General features: G+C 37.1%; 1 protein-coding gene across 9 annotated transcripts in view; it reads right to left on the reverse strand.

Annotated features, from left to right (window-relative positions):
* LOC118265693 (CUB and sushi domain-containing protein 3) overlaps window positions 1-17,725 on the reverse strand; it is a 75,429-nt gene extending 57,704 nt beyond the window's left edge. For all 9 annotated transcript variants that reach the window (XM_050704073.1, XM_050704072.1, XM_050704075.1 and 6 more), the window contains exon 1: window positions 17,562-17,725. In XM_050704073.1, coding sequence (XP_050560030.1) covers window positions 17,562-17,604 — 43 coding nt within the window. In that variant the 5' untranslated portion in view covers window positions 17,605-17,725. The remainder of the gene's footprint in view (window positions 1-17,561) is intronic.
* Window positions 17,726-18,264: the final 539 nt, after the last annotated feature.

Here is an 18,264-nt window from a genome sequence, read left to right on the forward strand (position 1 = left end):
CGCTCATGGACACTTGAAACAGCAGTGGCGTTAGAAGTGCGTTGCCGGCCTTTTGGTTTGGGCTTCAGAATTTAAAGGTTATTGTGGAGTCAGGGATTGGGAAGATTAGAAAGGAGGGAATTGGGCCTTCGGTAACCTCACTCACACAACGGAACACAACGCAAGCGTTGTTTCACGTCGTTTTTCGGTGAGGCCGTGGTATTACTCCGGTCGAGCCGATTCATTCCTGCCGAAGCATGGCTCTCCCATACTTTATTATCTTTCATTGTGTAATTTCGTATCAGTAGGAAGCTAGGATGTGTGCTTTTTACTTAAGACAGTACTATCGGTCATTCACCCTGATGCTGCAGTTCGTTAGTGATGCAGCAGACTATGGATGCCAACATCAATATGTTGTTTGAAGTTACAAGTTATTGAGGTCGTATATTTTGCTCTAATAAACAAGTTTTTTTGAGTGGGGAAATCATCAAAGAGTCCTGAGAGAGGCGAGAGGAGTGTCAAACTACCCTGACTACCCAGAAAACCACCCCGTTTCATCTCAAGCTTTGAGCCGAAGACACGGTCAAAGAAATCTCTTTGCGCTTTTCCGCAGCCCAGAAACATAAAATGCTAATTACCGGGAGAAAACCTAATAAAACATCTCATAATAATTTTTGAGGATCCTATCTTATGACATCAAAATAAATCAAGTTACCGGAATAAAATAATAGTTAGGTCTAATCTAAAGCTCTCTAAAGTAAGTAAAAGGTTTATGGCACAATTAGAGCAACAGGCAACCGAGCATTTGTTCGGCTTACTTCAACTCGGTGGCATTATGCCAACGAGGCATTTGATAGAAGTAACAAGTTGTTTGCTTTAGTGCGCTGTAAATGTTAGCACGAGTATATTTATGTTGTCATCATACCCCATCATCATCATCACGTATGCGTTTATTTGCAAATGCCTTTTTTTGCAAACATCATCATCGCTGACGTAATAAACCGGTATTTCCATTGTAAAAAAGGTATTTTATGGAATCATCCATTAGTGCTCACACTTGGGTCGACGAGCAAGGATAGTTCCGCACGCACCTCGACAGGGCCATTAGGCCACCACAGATGGAGCCCTGTAGGCTGGTCGACCTGAACCTACGGACTACTTAACGGGCTACCGGGGCTCCGGCAAAAGCTGGAATAGGACTGGGGTGGTTTTTAATCACTAAGACACTCCCTCTCGCCTCACACAAGGTGGGAGAAAAGATTAGATTATTATGAAGAATATTATATAATAAAAAAAAGTGTTCGCACTTTTTATGGACATGCATTTTGCATTTCATCTTTCTACGAACAATGTTCCGTTTTATGTTGACTGCACTAGTCAGTTACTTAACCAGTAATGGAATAGTTTACCGACTAAATCCGTCGGTTGCTTCTCAAAATGAACTTGCACCTCTATTAAACCAACTTGTAAGAAAGTACTAAAATACAGTTATAATGAACTTTTCCATATTACTGCAAATTTATGCCAAGTCATAAATGTACTAGTTGTTCATGTTTCTTTATTACCTAGTTTTCTCCCGGAATGACTAGGCGCGCATATTTTACGAGTTAAAAACGTAAGCAGTGTACAAGTACCTAATGATAATGATTATGCTCCTGCGCACATCTTGGTTTCTCTCGGGTTGCGACCACGTGACCTAACCCTGCCCTACCGCGGACCGGTCGCAATGACCCGGTTATATGCACAGTTAATTTTAATATGCTTTTGGGTTGAATTCAAATCTGCGTTTTATATTTATATCCATCCATTTCGTTATTAATTATCAGCGTGTTTCTGAGTTTAATAGTGTTCACCTTTCCGTTAGAAACAACCCTAGCTTTCTTAGACACCATTCAAGTGAACAAATCAGTTTAAACTATAATGATAACACGTTCAACAATCACTTTAAAAAGGATAGTATAAAAATGTGAACTAAACTTAAAAGAAATGTCACAAATAAACTAAAGCAATTTTTACATCGTGATGTTGATGACTAGTCGCCGCACACGACACCGCGGTGTACCAGGGTGGCAAAGGGTGTGGTTTCTCAGAAGGTGTACAACGCTTCCGCCACCCTGTAGCAACAACAACGCTTCCGTACACCTTCTGAGAAAACTTTCATAGCATGAGTAAGATAATCTTGACGCAATCCCATCGGCAATGTGAAAGCTTCGCGTTTCGCACAGCATTCACAACCTTACGACTCAACAATTAGAGTTGGAATTACATATTTTTAATGTTACGCGGTGTTATGAGAAACTTTAGATTTTCCCAATGAAGTCATTCGGGTCGAATCGACCAGGTTTAGCCGATTTTACTGAGATAGGGTTGATTGTTTGCGTCTAAATGAGTTTCAAGTGTTTAGTGCTATTGCGATTTTCCCTCTTTGCATCTTAATAAACTTATTTAAGTACGTAGCTACTTAAGTCCGTTAGTCTGCGGCTGTAACCATACGTTTATTTATTTCCATCCATGTAATTAATTAATATGTATGTTGTATGCATTTACATTTACTGGTGTATAAACTTTAAGTGTCGGAAAGCCATGCTTTGGCACGAATGGGCCGGCTCGACCGGAGTGATACCACGGCCTCACAGAAAACCGACGTGAAACAACGCTTGCGTTGTGTTTCATTGTGTGAGTGAGGTTACCTGAGGCCCAATTAGCCGGCACTTGTAACGCCTCTGGTGATTCAAGTGTCCATGTGCGGCGGCGCGCAGTGATTGCTTACCATGAGGTAATCAGTCTCCTCGCTCACCGGCTAATTAAAAAAAAAAAATTAAACAACCGGCTAATTTAAACATTAATTTTATAGACATTAAAATGAAGAGCAGTTAAGTTTTGGACAAAATTGGTGAAAATGGGATATTACATTGTATATTTGCACCTCTGCCTACCCATTCGAAGAAAGTAAAGGCGTAATGTTATGTATTGTGTAAGTTATAAATGAATGAAAAAGAAAACAGGAAACTAGTGATTCATAAACAAAATGTTGAGACATTTTTTTAAAAAGAGTAAGTGTGAATCATTTGGCGAAAGTTAGTAAAAGATAAGTTCCGCCTCAATTTCTCAGCAAAGAAGATTTATTACTTAGGAAATGCCTAACTACATATATAATATCTTGTAGGTATAATCGGACTGTGATATCATGATAAGAGTATGGGAACTTATGTTTCTACCATTAATTTTGAACTTTATCACTACACAGTATAAAGTCACTTTCTCTGTCCCTATGTCCCTTTGTATGCTTAAATCTTTAAAACTACGCAACGGATTTTGATGCAGTTTTTTTAATAGATAGAGTGATTCCAGAGGAAAGTTTATAATATGTATAATACTTGCATAATATAGGTATCACCACTGCACCCATGCGAAGCTGGGGCGGGTTGCTAGTTGCAATATAGGTAAATACAGCAGAAAATCTATGAAACAATGAATTATTATGTATGTCTCCTGCTTAACAAGACTAACTGCCACACTCTCAGAGTCATTTAAAGATTGCTTAAACTATTCCTTAGTAACGATTTTGTATAGAAAACTATTGTTAAGGATTGGGTTAAGTAACCATTAAATGACTTTGAGTGCGGCAGTAAGGCTGTTTACTAAAGAACTTGTCTTACTAAAGAACTCAAAGCCGACTTTTCATAAACAACAAGAATTCTTTTACTTCAGATGATCAGTGAAATTATCTCGTAACCTAATATTATAATATAATTTACATCGATCCTAATATTACACTGTTTGAAGAATGCATAGCGAAAGTTTAATTAAAAGTTGATATGATCACAATTTACACAATAAATGATGGAGTATATAAAAGTAAAAGTAACTAATAAGTTTCAAGATTAATGGTTTAAAGTAAAATTGTTTTGATCTGTAATACCTGAACACGCTACCATTGTGTAAGCGATTGGAGACACGCTTCGGATAATATATATGAACCAAATAATTCATAATTATATGAGCTTGGGAGTTTTTCCTGTCTGTGACATACATGCAATTATCTCAAGGGGTATAAGATTTCAGTGCCTAGTAGGTATTTCCACATATAAGTATTAATTAGGTTGTACAACTGACGCCGCTATTTGTAGCGCTTACTGTTCCTGTATATGGGCCCCTGATGAGGCTTGAAACGAGTCAAATAAACTTCGTCCTAACGGTAACTTAATTACCTTTCTTTAATTAAAAAAATGACCTTTGCCTATAAATTTCTCCTTCAATAAAACGATTTACAAAAGAAAGTCGTTTAAGTTGTTAACTAGTGAACTCATTAAGGATTATTTTAATGAATGGACTTATTAATTATATAGAGACGATCGAAATTAAACTCAAATGATCTAAATATAAATCTCAAAACATCTGTAGAAATTGTACTTAAAATAAGCCGCCCCATTTAAATAAATTCCGAAATCCGTAATATGCGAGGTGTTGGCTAGCAGGCGGGGCCGCATTCTTGGACCGTTATGAGTCCAATGCGCAGTTAGTTGGCTTGTAATCAGGTCGGCGGCTAGCTAAAGCGCCGGTGGAGACCGCGTCACGCGATTGATTTGTGTTACGTGGACTGCTTGACAGGTGTTACCGAGGTATCGATTCCGCGATTCCGGTACCATAAACGCATTAATGATGCACGATAGATCGATGAGTAATTTACAGTTTTACGCTCCGTGTTTTTAACATGTAACTTGACGTCTAACTATGTATTATTTTAACTTCGACGACAATTACGAACTAAAGATAGTACGCACATACGACTTAGTCTACGCTTATGACAAAAATTGCAGATACATATTTTATATTTGTACCCTAAACTCCAAAACTGTAAGTCTGACTTTTAATAAATCTCTGTATTTTACAGCTTAACTATGAAAATATACAAAGTACTTATAATAATCAATTGCTCACGTATCATAATAATTATGTGTTGAGAAATAAAACAATACAGATCAAAGATAAACTATACACATTCGAACGCGGTGTTTGTTTGTCCGTCACCCACCTATCAGGGGCGGACGTAGGCGGTTATTCTCATGTCATGCTGTAATGTTACCTGCGGAAATCATTGGCGTTCATTGGCAGGATATTGCCACTATGCAATTCACTGCAGTTTCCCTATATTTACTTCGATTTTCCCAAAGTATCTGTATATATTCATAAATACGGAACTATATAATAGAGGAATGGAGGCAATTGTACCCCGGAATCGCAAACGGTTATCTTAGTTAACTACTAGTAATACTGTTGGGTAAGTACTGAGTACACCTGGTTTGCGGTTTCTATAAAATTATATGTAAACATACAAGACGCATATTAAATTATTTGCCCAACTGTAAAGTAGTCACGTCAAAAATATTTTCTATTTCTTTCTCAATTAATGTTCCATTAACAATGAGTTTCTCATAACGGACTGTAGATGTCGTCACGAGTTACAAAATAACAGATAACTAAACTTAATTATGTTCGCACTTTCACTTTGCATCCTAACGAAAATTACTTTTGCTTGCATGGCCAATGAGGAGCGCGCCAGTAGCCAAATGGCGTATGCGACTCTTTATTGTAAAACTTTTTCAAGAGTTTGTACCCACTTAGTCGCGTGCAGTCAACCGTAAGCTGATAGTATTTTGACCTTCGTAGCGTCTTTATTTCTTAAGCAATAAGGTTGCTTATTCTAAACACCGTAGTATAATATGACGATTTCTCAATATTTTTTAAGTTTAAGTATACTATCACCTGTTTTTATGTTGTCGTAAACAGAAATGTACCTACAGGTATATATGTAATTTTTACCTACGGTATTTCAGTTCACATTTAAAGGGCTACCTATGTCTGATTTGCCTGCCAGGCAAATCATACAGACAGGCGAAAATCATCACAAACTCTCTCATTTAAATAAATGCAAGTAATGGTACTGCTTACAGTGCAGCAGCAAGTTTCATGGGTTGTACAGGGCAGGATAAAATACGAACTACCGTACCTATGATGATCTTCCCGAAAAATCAACCGCGTCGTTACGTATTTCGGAACGTAAACAACAACAACAGATAAATTCACAAAAATAACATTTTATCGAAACGAACCTTATTAGCAAGCAATTATTTGTTCAATGGACTTGGATACAAAATGTCAGTAGGCAACTGGTGTTACTTAGAACCACCCACCGCCATTCTGCCACCCTCATTCTGCTCGTATTCTCGCGAATTCTTATACAAACAACAATAGTTGTTTACGAAACAAAATATGGTTGGCAACAATGTACACGTGCGGTCGCACCACCTCGTTAAGGACGTAGGGTGGCTCTTCTGACGCAAATACCATATAATTAGACGAAAAAAAAATTGGCCAAACAAGGTTGATCCCTTTCAAGAGTTCTTGAGTAGCTACGTTATTATGCCTCAAGTGTTTTGCTAGAAATTGATACTTACTCGATCAATATCAAGAGTGGAAACATACCCAGTTGCTAAGGACAGGTTGCGTTGTCGAGGTGGACATGATGTGTTGGGTATTTTCTTACTATCTGCTGATAGGGAATTTTGTTTGAATGACTTGACCCAAATATGTACATCTCTGGCGATGCATGGGGTACTCTTAGTCCAAAATACTAACAAAGAAAGTGCAGTTAAATCAACTTTTTAGTGAAAAATAGCCACTCTTTTTCACAATATTTTCACTCTTTTTCACGATTTTAGTGACCTCGAGTAGTGAGGTATACAATAGATCCTCATGTTCACTGGCCCTTATCATTATAATAATATTTCTAAGGGTTCGTCTAAGAACATTACTCCACTTCACGTGGCACGAGTTGCTATGAATTTTCTTTTTCTTTTCTAAAGTGTTTTCTGTATAATAAGTTGTTGAAATGTTTCACCCTTCCCCTCTAATACAAGTAATGAAGCCATGTTACACTTGAAAACAAATTTTCCTCTTAACAAACTCTTAACATGAAGAAATCATGCTCAGCAACAGGTTACACGATGGATAAATTATATACAGCAATTTTTGCTTTGCGAAATACGACTTTATCATTTTCATGTTTAAGTTTTGATTCCTTTCGGTTTTAGAACTAACCTGTAATAATGTGTAATAATTATTGTGTAAATATTGAGGGTTAGTTCTGAGTTTGATTGTTAAGTCTCGTGAAGTGGTATGGGATGTTTAGTGTCGCAATTTTTTCTGTTCGTTATTCAACCATAATCGATGAAAAACGATAAAATATTAACTTTTTAGTAGGTATGATCAAATAATCTTATTTTTTCTTGACAACTAAAGATTTTCTTTTCAAGATAGATTTTTAAAATATTCTAGAATTTTAGTAATGTCTAATAGGTAAAGTCGGTATATATGTACTTATAAGTTTTAAGTAAATGTTCCTAAACATATACGCATTTCATTTTAATGTCTTTAAATGTGAAGATAAAAAAAGCTACAGAGAGAAGTGGAAGGAGGGTAGAGAGGCATTTGCCCTGCAGTGGGACGATCATGGCTGAAATCTAAATCTAAATGTGAAGATCAAATAAATGCCCCAAGTTAATTTTTAAACAGTTTAAAAGACATATTATCTGGTAATTAATCTATGCCGAGCGAAGAACGCAAAGAGCTATTTTTTTATTCTAATTAAACTAATCTGGAAGTTACGAGAACAAAGAAAGGGCATGGAATTGAGGTTAAGTGGATAAATAACTTTTTAATAGATATAAGGATTAAACAGATTTTAGACTGAGAAAAGACTACATTGGTAATTTCTTTTTTGGTCGATTTAATTATATTTTGAAAGTTCTGAGAACAAAGGTATGGCGTGGCAAAGGTTTGGAGTGGATTTATAAAATAGGGTTTTTTTACTGGAATAACAGAGGTCTTATACCGAATAGGTATGTATCTACCTCAAAAAAGTAGGAACTATATTTTTGAAAACAAAGAAACTCGGACCACGTGGTGGCAAAACCCTAAATTTTATTACTTAAGTGCTAAATTTTGATTACAGTCTTCCATTTTTGCAAGAGTGGACCGATAAATAGTATATTAATTTATTAATTCAAATATTTTAGTAGTTATGAGAACAAAGAAATCGTGTGACTTTGCGATAGCATGTTTTTTTTTTGTAAAATGTACTTTGGGCAAATTCAAAGAACTTCTAAACGTAATATTTATAAGATTTTTCCACTAAAAATGAAAATAAAAGATTTTTTAGGAACAAAGAAATTCCCTCGAACTTATTAGAACAATTTATATTTCGATGTAGTCCTAATAAATGGGAATATGCGTCTACTCAATGCTCAGAGGAGACCATAGAAAGTTGATTTTGTTTTCTAATAAAAATATTTAAAAAAATATCGGAACAATGGGCAATCTGACCAGCCACGTGGTATCTATAAACTTTAATAATTATCATTTTATATTAGCACTTCAGCTGTAGTGATATTTGAGGATGAAGAGGAGACATTTACAATCAGTATATTATCGAAAAAGTGTTTGGAAATGGTTGTTTTGTAAACAAAGGAAGTCCTGGCAGGGACCAACAACGAGGTCCTAAAATAGACGATCGATAATATTGCAACTGCGCGGTGCAGCCTGTAGGGTGTCCTAGGCGAAGCTAGGTTATACGGCATGCGCACTAAAGCGTCTGAAAAAAAACGCTGCAGACGAGCTACAAATGGCAGACACTATCGCCACCTCTAGAAGCATTTTTTTTTATGACTGGTGGAGCCCTTCAAAAGACGCCCAACTTTTTGGGATAAAAGACGGAGGACGGGAAGGAGTGTGGATTTTTACCTCACTAAAACTACCCCGATGGCCACCCTCTACACCTGTAAGGGGCACCTAGTCCTCTTAATAGACATGCTCCGGAGCCCCCACGGTGCAACGCCTGTTACGACACATCCCTTAGGAGATGGGTGTCCCCCATAAGCCTCACTGTGCAAGTTGTACAGCAGCATGTGACCATACTGTACCACCGTCTTCCCTGAGGCCCTCTAGAAGCTAAGAATGGTCATAATCGTTGCTGAAGCGGTCGGTGACTGCCTACTTTTATTGTAGATATGCTACTATTGGGCAGTATCATAATGAATTCAATGAAGGCCTTGTTTAAATTAATGACTATCTGGAGACGTACCTACTATACTAAATTAACAAATTAATCAATCGTTTAAAAATACTAGAAATAGATGCTGTTAACATGATGGTTTACTCCTGGAGTTGGCTGCCACTGTGACTTGAAATTAGTAGAGCTTTTCACAGTATTTACGTGAGTAAGCCGACATATTTTAATTAATAAAGAAGGTTTTGTGAAGTTGTAATGACGAAATATATAAAACATGTGGTGGTGTTTTGTGGCTGTGTCGGTGGCCCGTCTATGGAGACTATAATCGATCGTGTCCTGGCTGCCATGTCCTGATTGCATTTCCATCGGTACACCCTCGCGCCCCGCCGACCCCGCCGATGGAAAATTTTACAGCGCAAGTTTTCCAGAAAACCGTAGAACATTTTTCTGCTTTTAAAATGTTCTTAGTTATTTTGGCTGAGTTTATAAATATAATGTCATTGTGTAATGATCTTTTAACTCGACTGGGCATGTTTTATTTATATAACAGATATTATCCTCTGATAAGCGTAAAGCGACCTTTCTGAAAAATCTGAAACATCATCAATATTAAGTTTGGAGATTAATACAAGCCCTTTTGTGGAAAAGAAGCGTATAGTCCAACAGAAGACAGTCATGATCAATATTATACCTACCTACTTTATATTAAAGTTGAAATTCCAACGAACAGAGGTCGAATAAAAGATAGACTTAGATATGTACCTTATATTGATAATAAAGAATTCTAGTATTCAGTTGGTACTTGAATGTTACCACCCGCGTCCCCAAATTCGTAGGGTCGTTCGTCGCGCGCCTGGACGACGCCTGCCGACGCCTGCCGACGCCTGCCGACGCCAACCGGTGAACGCCCTAAGTTATTATTTATATCAATAGCTGAGCGATTGATATTTTTTGAGCGTAGTTGGGTGAATGACTGGAGTGGTCACAAATTTTTTAATAGTCGAGCGAATAGTGTGAAAAATCGAAATTTGAATTTGAGCAAAGAGGTCGTTACCAATATTATGAAAGTGCGAACGTGTATGTAGGTACCAGTAGACCATTAGGTCTATTTTTTGATGGTAAGCGATCAGCGCTGCCCATGGACACCCGGAATACCAGAGGAGTCATAGGTTGGTTGCCGGCCTTTTAAAAAGGAGTACGCTCTTTTCTTGAAGGTTTAAAGCTCGGTTTGGTTTTGGTGGTCTGGTAATGTTACATGGCACTCATAACATAACTAGTGAAGTTACATTGAAATAACAGTTAACGTTTACATTAACTATTCCAGGGTTCTTGGTGAAGCGCATCGTTGCCTTGGCATTACCTAACATTTCAACAGTTTACCGTTTTCTAAGGGAAGTTGCACAAACTAGGTCCGCCGCCGCCGCCGCTTCTGACACCCGATCGCGATATGTGGTTACGCTCCTATTATGATTAGTGATAGCACAAGTCGTGGCACTACATAGCCTACCTACATTCTGCCTGCCTGCCATAGGTATTTTGTTATACATAACGGTAAAATACATAGGAGACTATAATTTATTTTGCCTAGTCTTGAACATTGTACTTTAAACCCACACACAACTTCACGCCTTTTATCCCCGAAGGGATAGGCAGAGGTGCACATTACGGCACGTAATGCCGCTATATATATATTTTTTTATGTTATACAATGTACACCCACTTTTCACCATTTTGTGTTAAAGTCCCATGTAATAGGGGGTGAGCCTATTGCCATATCCTGGACACAATTCCAGACTCCGTGCTACTACCGAGATTTTTTTTTCGAAAATCCGAAAAAAGCCCAGTGATACTTTGCCCGACCCGGGAATCGAACCCGAGACCTCTTGTGCGGCAGTCGCACTTGCGGCCACTCGACCAACGAGGCAGTCAGACCAGTACTTTAAACCAGATTCGTTTAATTTATCAAGAAGTAAATTCGATCCAATTAACTGCGATCGAAAATTGTGCCTAAAGGAAATAAGCAAAATGTGTGGAACTTAGAACAACTGGTGTAAGGAGCCTGATACCTATGTCCCCTTCTGCCTACCCCTTCGAGAATAATTAACAGGCGTGTTATGTAAAATACAGACTGGATGCAGTATTTTATTTCATAGGTTCAACTCATTCAACAAACTAGTGACATCAACTTTGGCACTCACACTGAAAGCCCTGTCACTCTGCCATTAACCACCTTATTTCAACTAACTTAGCAATCATAATTCCTCGACACAACGTAGCCCATACGCCTCGCGGGCAAACGGCATCACAGTATTGAAATAAAGTAATGTGAACTCTAACTTTATCGAAATAAGATTCAAAATAATTTGATCCTCCACCATACCGTGCCGTCAGTCAGCGCTAGCCCTTACATCATATGTTTACTCACATCAGTATAAACAAAGAACTGTTCACAAACAAACAATATCAATATGAGGATTGTATTATTGTCCTCAAGAAATAAACATCAATTTTTACTGGACAAGCAATGTTTTGTTTCTAATCTATGAAAGGTAAACAATTATGTAAGAAATGTTTACCGATTATCCTGCAATGTATCGATGATTGAATGTTTGCCGGCAAGGTATTTTGGGTTATTTGGTGGACAAAGTATTTTAAAACCACTGAGGTAGAAACTATTACTGACATTCATCTTTGAAAAAATCACTGCATATATTCAATAGGTAGGGGCAAACAAGCATACGAATTATCTCATATACCCGCAACACCAGAGGAGTTATATGTGCGTTGTCTGCCTATTGTGGTTGAAAAAGGATTGGACTTCCAGTAACATTATAATTTTTGTGAAACCGTGGTATCACTCCGGTCGAGCCGGCCCATTTGTGCCTAAGCATGGCACTTCCACGTGAGTTCAAAGAAAAATAGGACCTATAGATATAAAAAAAAACATATTACGAAATGCAAAACGAGACTTTATGCAAGATTTGGCGTCACGTTGATGAATACACGTTTGTTATATTTTCCTTTATTTTTTCCACGTGATTCTTTCTCCGTCACATTTTAAATGGAGTTCTTACTAAACTGTTGTTCCATGAGATCCTATAAGTTTTTATGTTGCGACACACGGGGTCCAGTTACCTTATAACGCCACTCTTTTTTGTTTAGGTACAGTAAACAAGAAATTAAAACAGTAACCATCTATGTACTGGTTTAATGATATCCCTAATTTTTTCCCAGTCATGGTAAAACAGTAAAAAGTAATAGTCAGATTCTTAAAAAAAAACTGTCAACGTCATCCTGTAACTTAGACAAAAAATAACAGTCAGATTCTTAAAAACTTTCTAAAAAACTGTCAACATATATAACATAACATTTTTAATAATTATTATAATCATTAACTGTTTGATTATAATTAACCCGATCATTTTTTCTTTCATATTGCACAATAGTCCTGCATCAGCCGGGGATTGTCCTTTGGTGTACTTCCATAGTGCATACAGGGATAATCGGCGGCTGATGTCCCATTACATTTAAAGTAAAATTGTTTAACGGGCCTCTGCGAGTTGGCTTCGGCCCCTCGTACGCCTTCCAAAGGTCCGGGACCCTGTGGTCCCGTGATGTGTAACGAACATAAAAAAATAATTATAATCAAACTGCTTTGTCACGTAAATCTCATAACTTAATCAAAAGAAACTGCATCAAAATCCCTAAAGCAATTTAGAAGTAACACAAAAATGTACAACGAAACGACCATATCATTTGGAGAAAGGTAAATACACATTTACCTACAAACTGTCATAACCATTAACCCAGGTCATAAACATAATGAAAATATGTAGCAAAATGGACCCGAACAGGTAGCCATTGCGCTGATTACTGCACTCTTACTTTACTGCACGTAGGTAAAGTGTAACAAAACATTTACAAACAGCGTTTTGTTGACGAGCTAGTGAAAGTTCTGAGGAAGCACGTACGGGGTCGGGTTGGCACGTTGACACCTCGACGAGATTTTCAGACGTACTTCAAAACATAACAGGTAGCGAAGCTGAGATTGGCTACCAATGCATCAATGTTCCTTGCAGTGTTGAACTTATTAAAGCCCATATCTTCAAATGATAAGTAATGGCTGTAAGGAGTCGAAGAATATTCCTACTCCAGGCTATTACTATTCCGGAGCTGCGGACAACGTAAAAGGTTACCGGGCCTCCGGCTCAAAGCTGGAGAAAGAACGGGGTGGTCTTTAGTCAGTAAGAGTCTGACACTGCTTCCCGCGTCCCTCTCCCGCCTTGCGGGAGAAGTCATTGGATGATTTTACCCCATAAAAAAAACCTATTACTCTTTTTGCTGTTTGAATAACTTTTTGTTTGTCTAGGCATTTGTCAAATATCAATATTTACTCTTTCCTTATCCTTAGGGATACTCAAAAAATCAACAAGTAAAAGATTTTTACTGGGCTATAGACACACAAAATTTAAGAAAAAAGTTAGTGGGGTGTAACTAAGAAATAAATTAGAATGCAACTGAACATTGGCCTTTCCTAGAACCAAACAGCAAAGGAATATTTGTACAGCATCGCAACAATTACCCAACACAAGTTTCCAATGAAGAAATAATGCATTTCCAAATACTTGCAGCCATTAACGTGATGCGCTCACAAACAACAATTTGCGCAACCGAAAGGAATTCTCAGTTTTCTGCATAATGTTTGATACAAAATGTTACACCATCGGTATCTGCAGGAAACGGAATGCGTAGTATCGCATCATTTTTTGTCGTCATCAACGCGAAGGCATCCGGGAACGGACATCTTATGTGAAAAAATAAACGCATTCTTGTCGGGATACACTGCGTTAGTACAATCGATCCTTTATCATTGTCCGTTTTTATAACCGGGTTTGTGATGTTACCTTTATAATGGAATTTTGATTTCTGTGTAAGATTTTGTATCTTCCTTTTAGTGACACTTACAACTATGTGACAGTCTTTTGTCAAATCTAACGTAGAACAACCACATTTCGCTTGTTGGTGTGGATCGGATGTGAGTCTATGCTTTACCGTAGTTACTAAGCCACTATATGACCTACTGTATTGTTGAAACTACCACAAATTTTACCCAAAATATACGTTTACAAGTTGAGGAAAAAGGAATACCTCCACCTAAGAACGAGTTTATTACCAGTTCAAAAGAGCTTTAAAGAATAAATTGTTCAATTAAAATGTCTTCCAAAGTTTTGGGCAAGAGTCCAAAAATACTGTCATTTTGATGTTACTCCTGCATTCGTTTCGGTCGCAACGGGTCAGTTGCCATCACCGGAAGTGAGGGTTCGTGCACTTCCGTCGCCAGCCCGTAACTTGGGGAGGCCTGCACTTGTGCATAATAATATGTAAACCAGACAGCTATTTAATTTTGAAGTAAAAAGTATAACGTCTTTTTTAAACGTAATTTTGGCTAAAAAGAGCGACGATACCAAACTCATTTTAAATAAAACTAAATAGGAAAAATTAGAAGTAGAAGATACTTTGAGACAAGAACAAGAAATACAATAAATCAAATTAAAGAGAAATCATTTAGATGATACTCGGTATACACTAGTAAAACAATCATAAAATAAAAATCAATAGATAATAACTGGCTCGAGTACAAGACGCTCAATTAAAGAGACACACTCGAGTAAGAAGCGGAACATAATTTTAAAATTAAACACTAACATCAGGCGTTTTGTCAACTTAACTGTCATCTGGGAAATATTCGTTAGCGTAGTGTTAAACTGTCCACAGTTAAGTACACACGCACAGACGTACATACAAACTGCTTCATGCTCTAGTTAACTACAACGACGTAAGGTTAAAAAAAATGGCAGTTAAACATATTGATAACCCTAAGAATCTTGATAGACACGGTGTGGAACTTGGTAATGGTTTTGACGAGTTTACTGCAACAGAATTGGTTTTTTAAATATAATTGTCCAACAAAGTTGCTGTACTCCTGTAAGCTCCTATCGATGAAGTTAGACAGAAGAATCAAAATTATTGTATTTCAATGTGGTGTCTAAAGATGAGTGTGCACAGCAAATATCAAAATCGAGCGCATTCAATGTGATACGGTAAGTTTATTTTGCGACCCGAGAGAGGCCTTTGACACATAAGGTTCAATCAATTTAATCAGTCATCATTATAAATTCCATAATGTTTTGAATGTATCAATTAAAATTGGAAAGCACGTACAAAAACATTAAAAAGGGTGACAAAATAAATACATAGAAGTTATACTTAATTCAATTAAATGGACTTATTGACCATGGCACCATTAGCTTATTTAATTTCCAGTTAATTATTATTAATACAAAATATTAATGTACTATATGAAGCGCGCGCGCAGTTTTTACAAAATATTTCAAATTGAAATTTTCTCGTGAGTTTACATAAAAAGGAATTTGTCTTTATGTTCAGATTGAAATTGAGATCTTAATAAATAAATAAATAATGTGATATTTCTCCATCTCTGTTGTAATCGTCCTTGATTTTCTACCGAATCATAATCTCTACTCTATATTAACTTATGTATTAACATACTAGGTGATTATAACGTCAGTGCAACTTAATTTTATACCACAATCTATAACTTCTTATCCTACATTGCTGCATCATTCTCACATATTTTATATGTACAATTACTGATTGGAAAATAATATCAGAGAAATTGTAAACATATCTATTCTTTAAAAGAGTAACGAATTTATTTTCTTTCTCGTTCTTCTCCATTCGAAGTTACACTTTGGAATGAGCACCTAGCTTCACTGACGGACAGACTGTCAGATTATTTATTTATTCCTTTATTTGTTGGCGTTTCAAAAGTACGAAGTATATCGTTTAATTGGAATAAATGATTGGACTTCTATTTTGACTTAACAGGATCTATGTTATTTCTTCATCTCTATCTCCATCGCCATCATTATATGAATAGTCATATAAGACCAAACGTAACTAGAAGGCATACAAATTATACCAATGGTACAAGGATACATATAATACTAAAAACTCTTGCAAACGTTTTCTTAATCTTCTACGCGTACATCATCAAACTTTTCAATTCTAATGACATCACCATTATATCGGTTTCCAGTCAACTTATCCCGAAGTCACGAGCATTACGTGTGCACAATTTGTCTCGGCTCACCTCACCTAATGAACGGTTATCACTCACGTCTTGTAAATCTCGTCGCTCAACAGTGACGCGTGCTTCGATAGCGGGAGATTTCTTGTTTACATCTACATAATGGGGCAAAACAACGTAACTCAGGGAACTAGGTTAGTGTAGCTCTTTTGCATCTTTTGCTCTTGCTGTGGTTAAGACATAAGAACCTATTATATGCACTTTAGTTTCCTCGAGTATCGGAGCTTTGCTTCTGATTTTATGCCTATTCATTGGAATGATATTTACTCTATGTCCAATCTTACGTTGATTAAATTTTCATACGTATATCTAAGTTCAAAATATACTCTTGTGCACCTTATGTACCATAATAAAATTATAAGTGACCTCTAATTTTAATGACTAATGTCGACCAGTTTGCTAAATGCTTTGCTGATGAAGCAACTAGTGATAGTTCCGTCGATGACGATCAAGTTTGGGCGTATATTGCCCAGTCGTCATTAACGATAGCTAATATTATAATAGTTATAAAAAGTCACTCCGTAATCATTTGTATTGATATATGATATTGTAATACTAGTCCAAGTCGCAGATAGGAATCTGTTTTGGATCACCCTATATTCAAAACCTTGCATTTTAATTGGTGCTATTATTTACGTTAATCTGAAGTAATTGAAACACAAACGCGATATTCTCATTTCTCTCAGACACAATCTTAGCAATTTAAAAGAGAGACGCGAACAATATTTGACCTACATTACTCGGAAACGAAAGACGGAAAGAAAGCAGACTTTACACCAATATTGAAAGAAATAAACAATTTCGACAAAAATTGTTTGCAAATAAACACGACTCTTATAAACCCCACGAAGACCAGAGAATTCGATACTGTCGTCCTTCTGAGTCCTGTGCTACTTACTCTAGATAGGATGATCGACGATGAGATCTTCCAAAAAGAAATTGTTGCTTAAACTTTGCTGTGAAATAAACTGGCAAAGGCAATTACTGCATCTGCATAAGTAGGTAGGTAATTTCACTCAATAACAGATTGTACTAACAGTAGAAAACTTGAGATGATAACTGAGCCTAGCGCAATCATCAAACCCACGTCCCATGAAGTTTGAGATACAAACCGCAGACAGTCACCTGTGACAGGCATCATGGTGACCCCAATATCCATAGAAAATTACCCCACATTCACCATCAACCGAGCGGAAAACTATTGCAAATAACAACCAAATACAAACAATACTTATAACCAAGAAGAACACACAAAAAAAGTGGAGAAATCTCATCATCTCTCTTCCCAAGAAAGTAGTGCAGCGAGCACTGGTACATAATGTGGTAATGAAAGACACCAACCTTGGATGAGGGACAGGATCACACAGATATACAAAACATCCATTCTGATAGTTCACACTGTAATGATAAAATTAAACACTCGCGGCGATTTCGTGGGGCGCGCGTTCATGGCGCGTGCAGCGTGGCCAACTATCGGAAAGCGACTGAGCGAGCGTCACGACAACAGGTGCGCGCGCGCAGGCAGGTACTTTCTTCCCCCTCTCGTGTGGAGCTTTCGCGCGCTGAATAACCAATTTCTGGCGCTCCAGGGTATGCCATACGTGTTTTGAAAGACAAAATAATTAGGTTAGTAGGCGTTACTTGGCATTCTAATTACGATGGATTAGTTGGTCCAAATGGCCTTAGTCGCGTTGTTGCCTTTGATATACATATTATAGCTGTATCGGCAATTATTGTCTGTTATGTGGGCTATTGATGACGTCAGACGATGCTTCAAACCTCCGCCGATGTTACATTTCAATAGGAGATAATTACAATGATTACTGCTATATCATATTTTGCTTCAGTCATGTTTGGCTTTTGTAACTTCACTATGAGATTTCGGTGCTTCTTTTAATATCGTAACGGTTATTTCTTTTTAATAATTTGTATTAGTATTTCTGAGTTGTGTTGCTAGTAAAGGTATTCGATACCGTACTCGCGTTGTTTGTGATTGAATTGATTTTAAGTTTTTTGAGATTATCATGGTCTTGAGCCACTTCAT

The sequence above is a fragment of the Spodoptera frugiperda genome, chromosome 25 (assembly GCF_023101765.2).
Source record: "Spodoptera frugiperda isolate SF20-4 chromosome 25, AGI-APGP_CSIRO_Sfru_2.0, whole genome shotgun sequence".
Taxonomy (NCBI): domain Eukaryota; kingdom Metazoa; phylum Arthropoda; class Insecta; order Lepidoptera; family Noctuidae; genus Spodoptera; species Spodoptera frugiperda.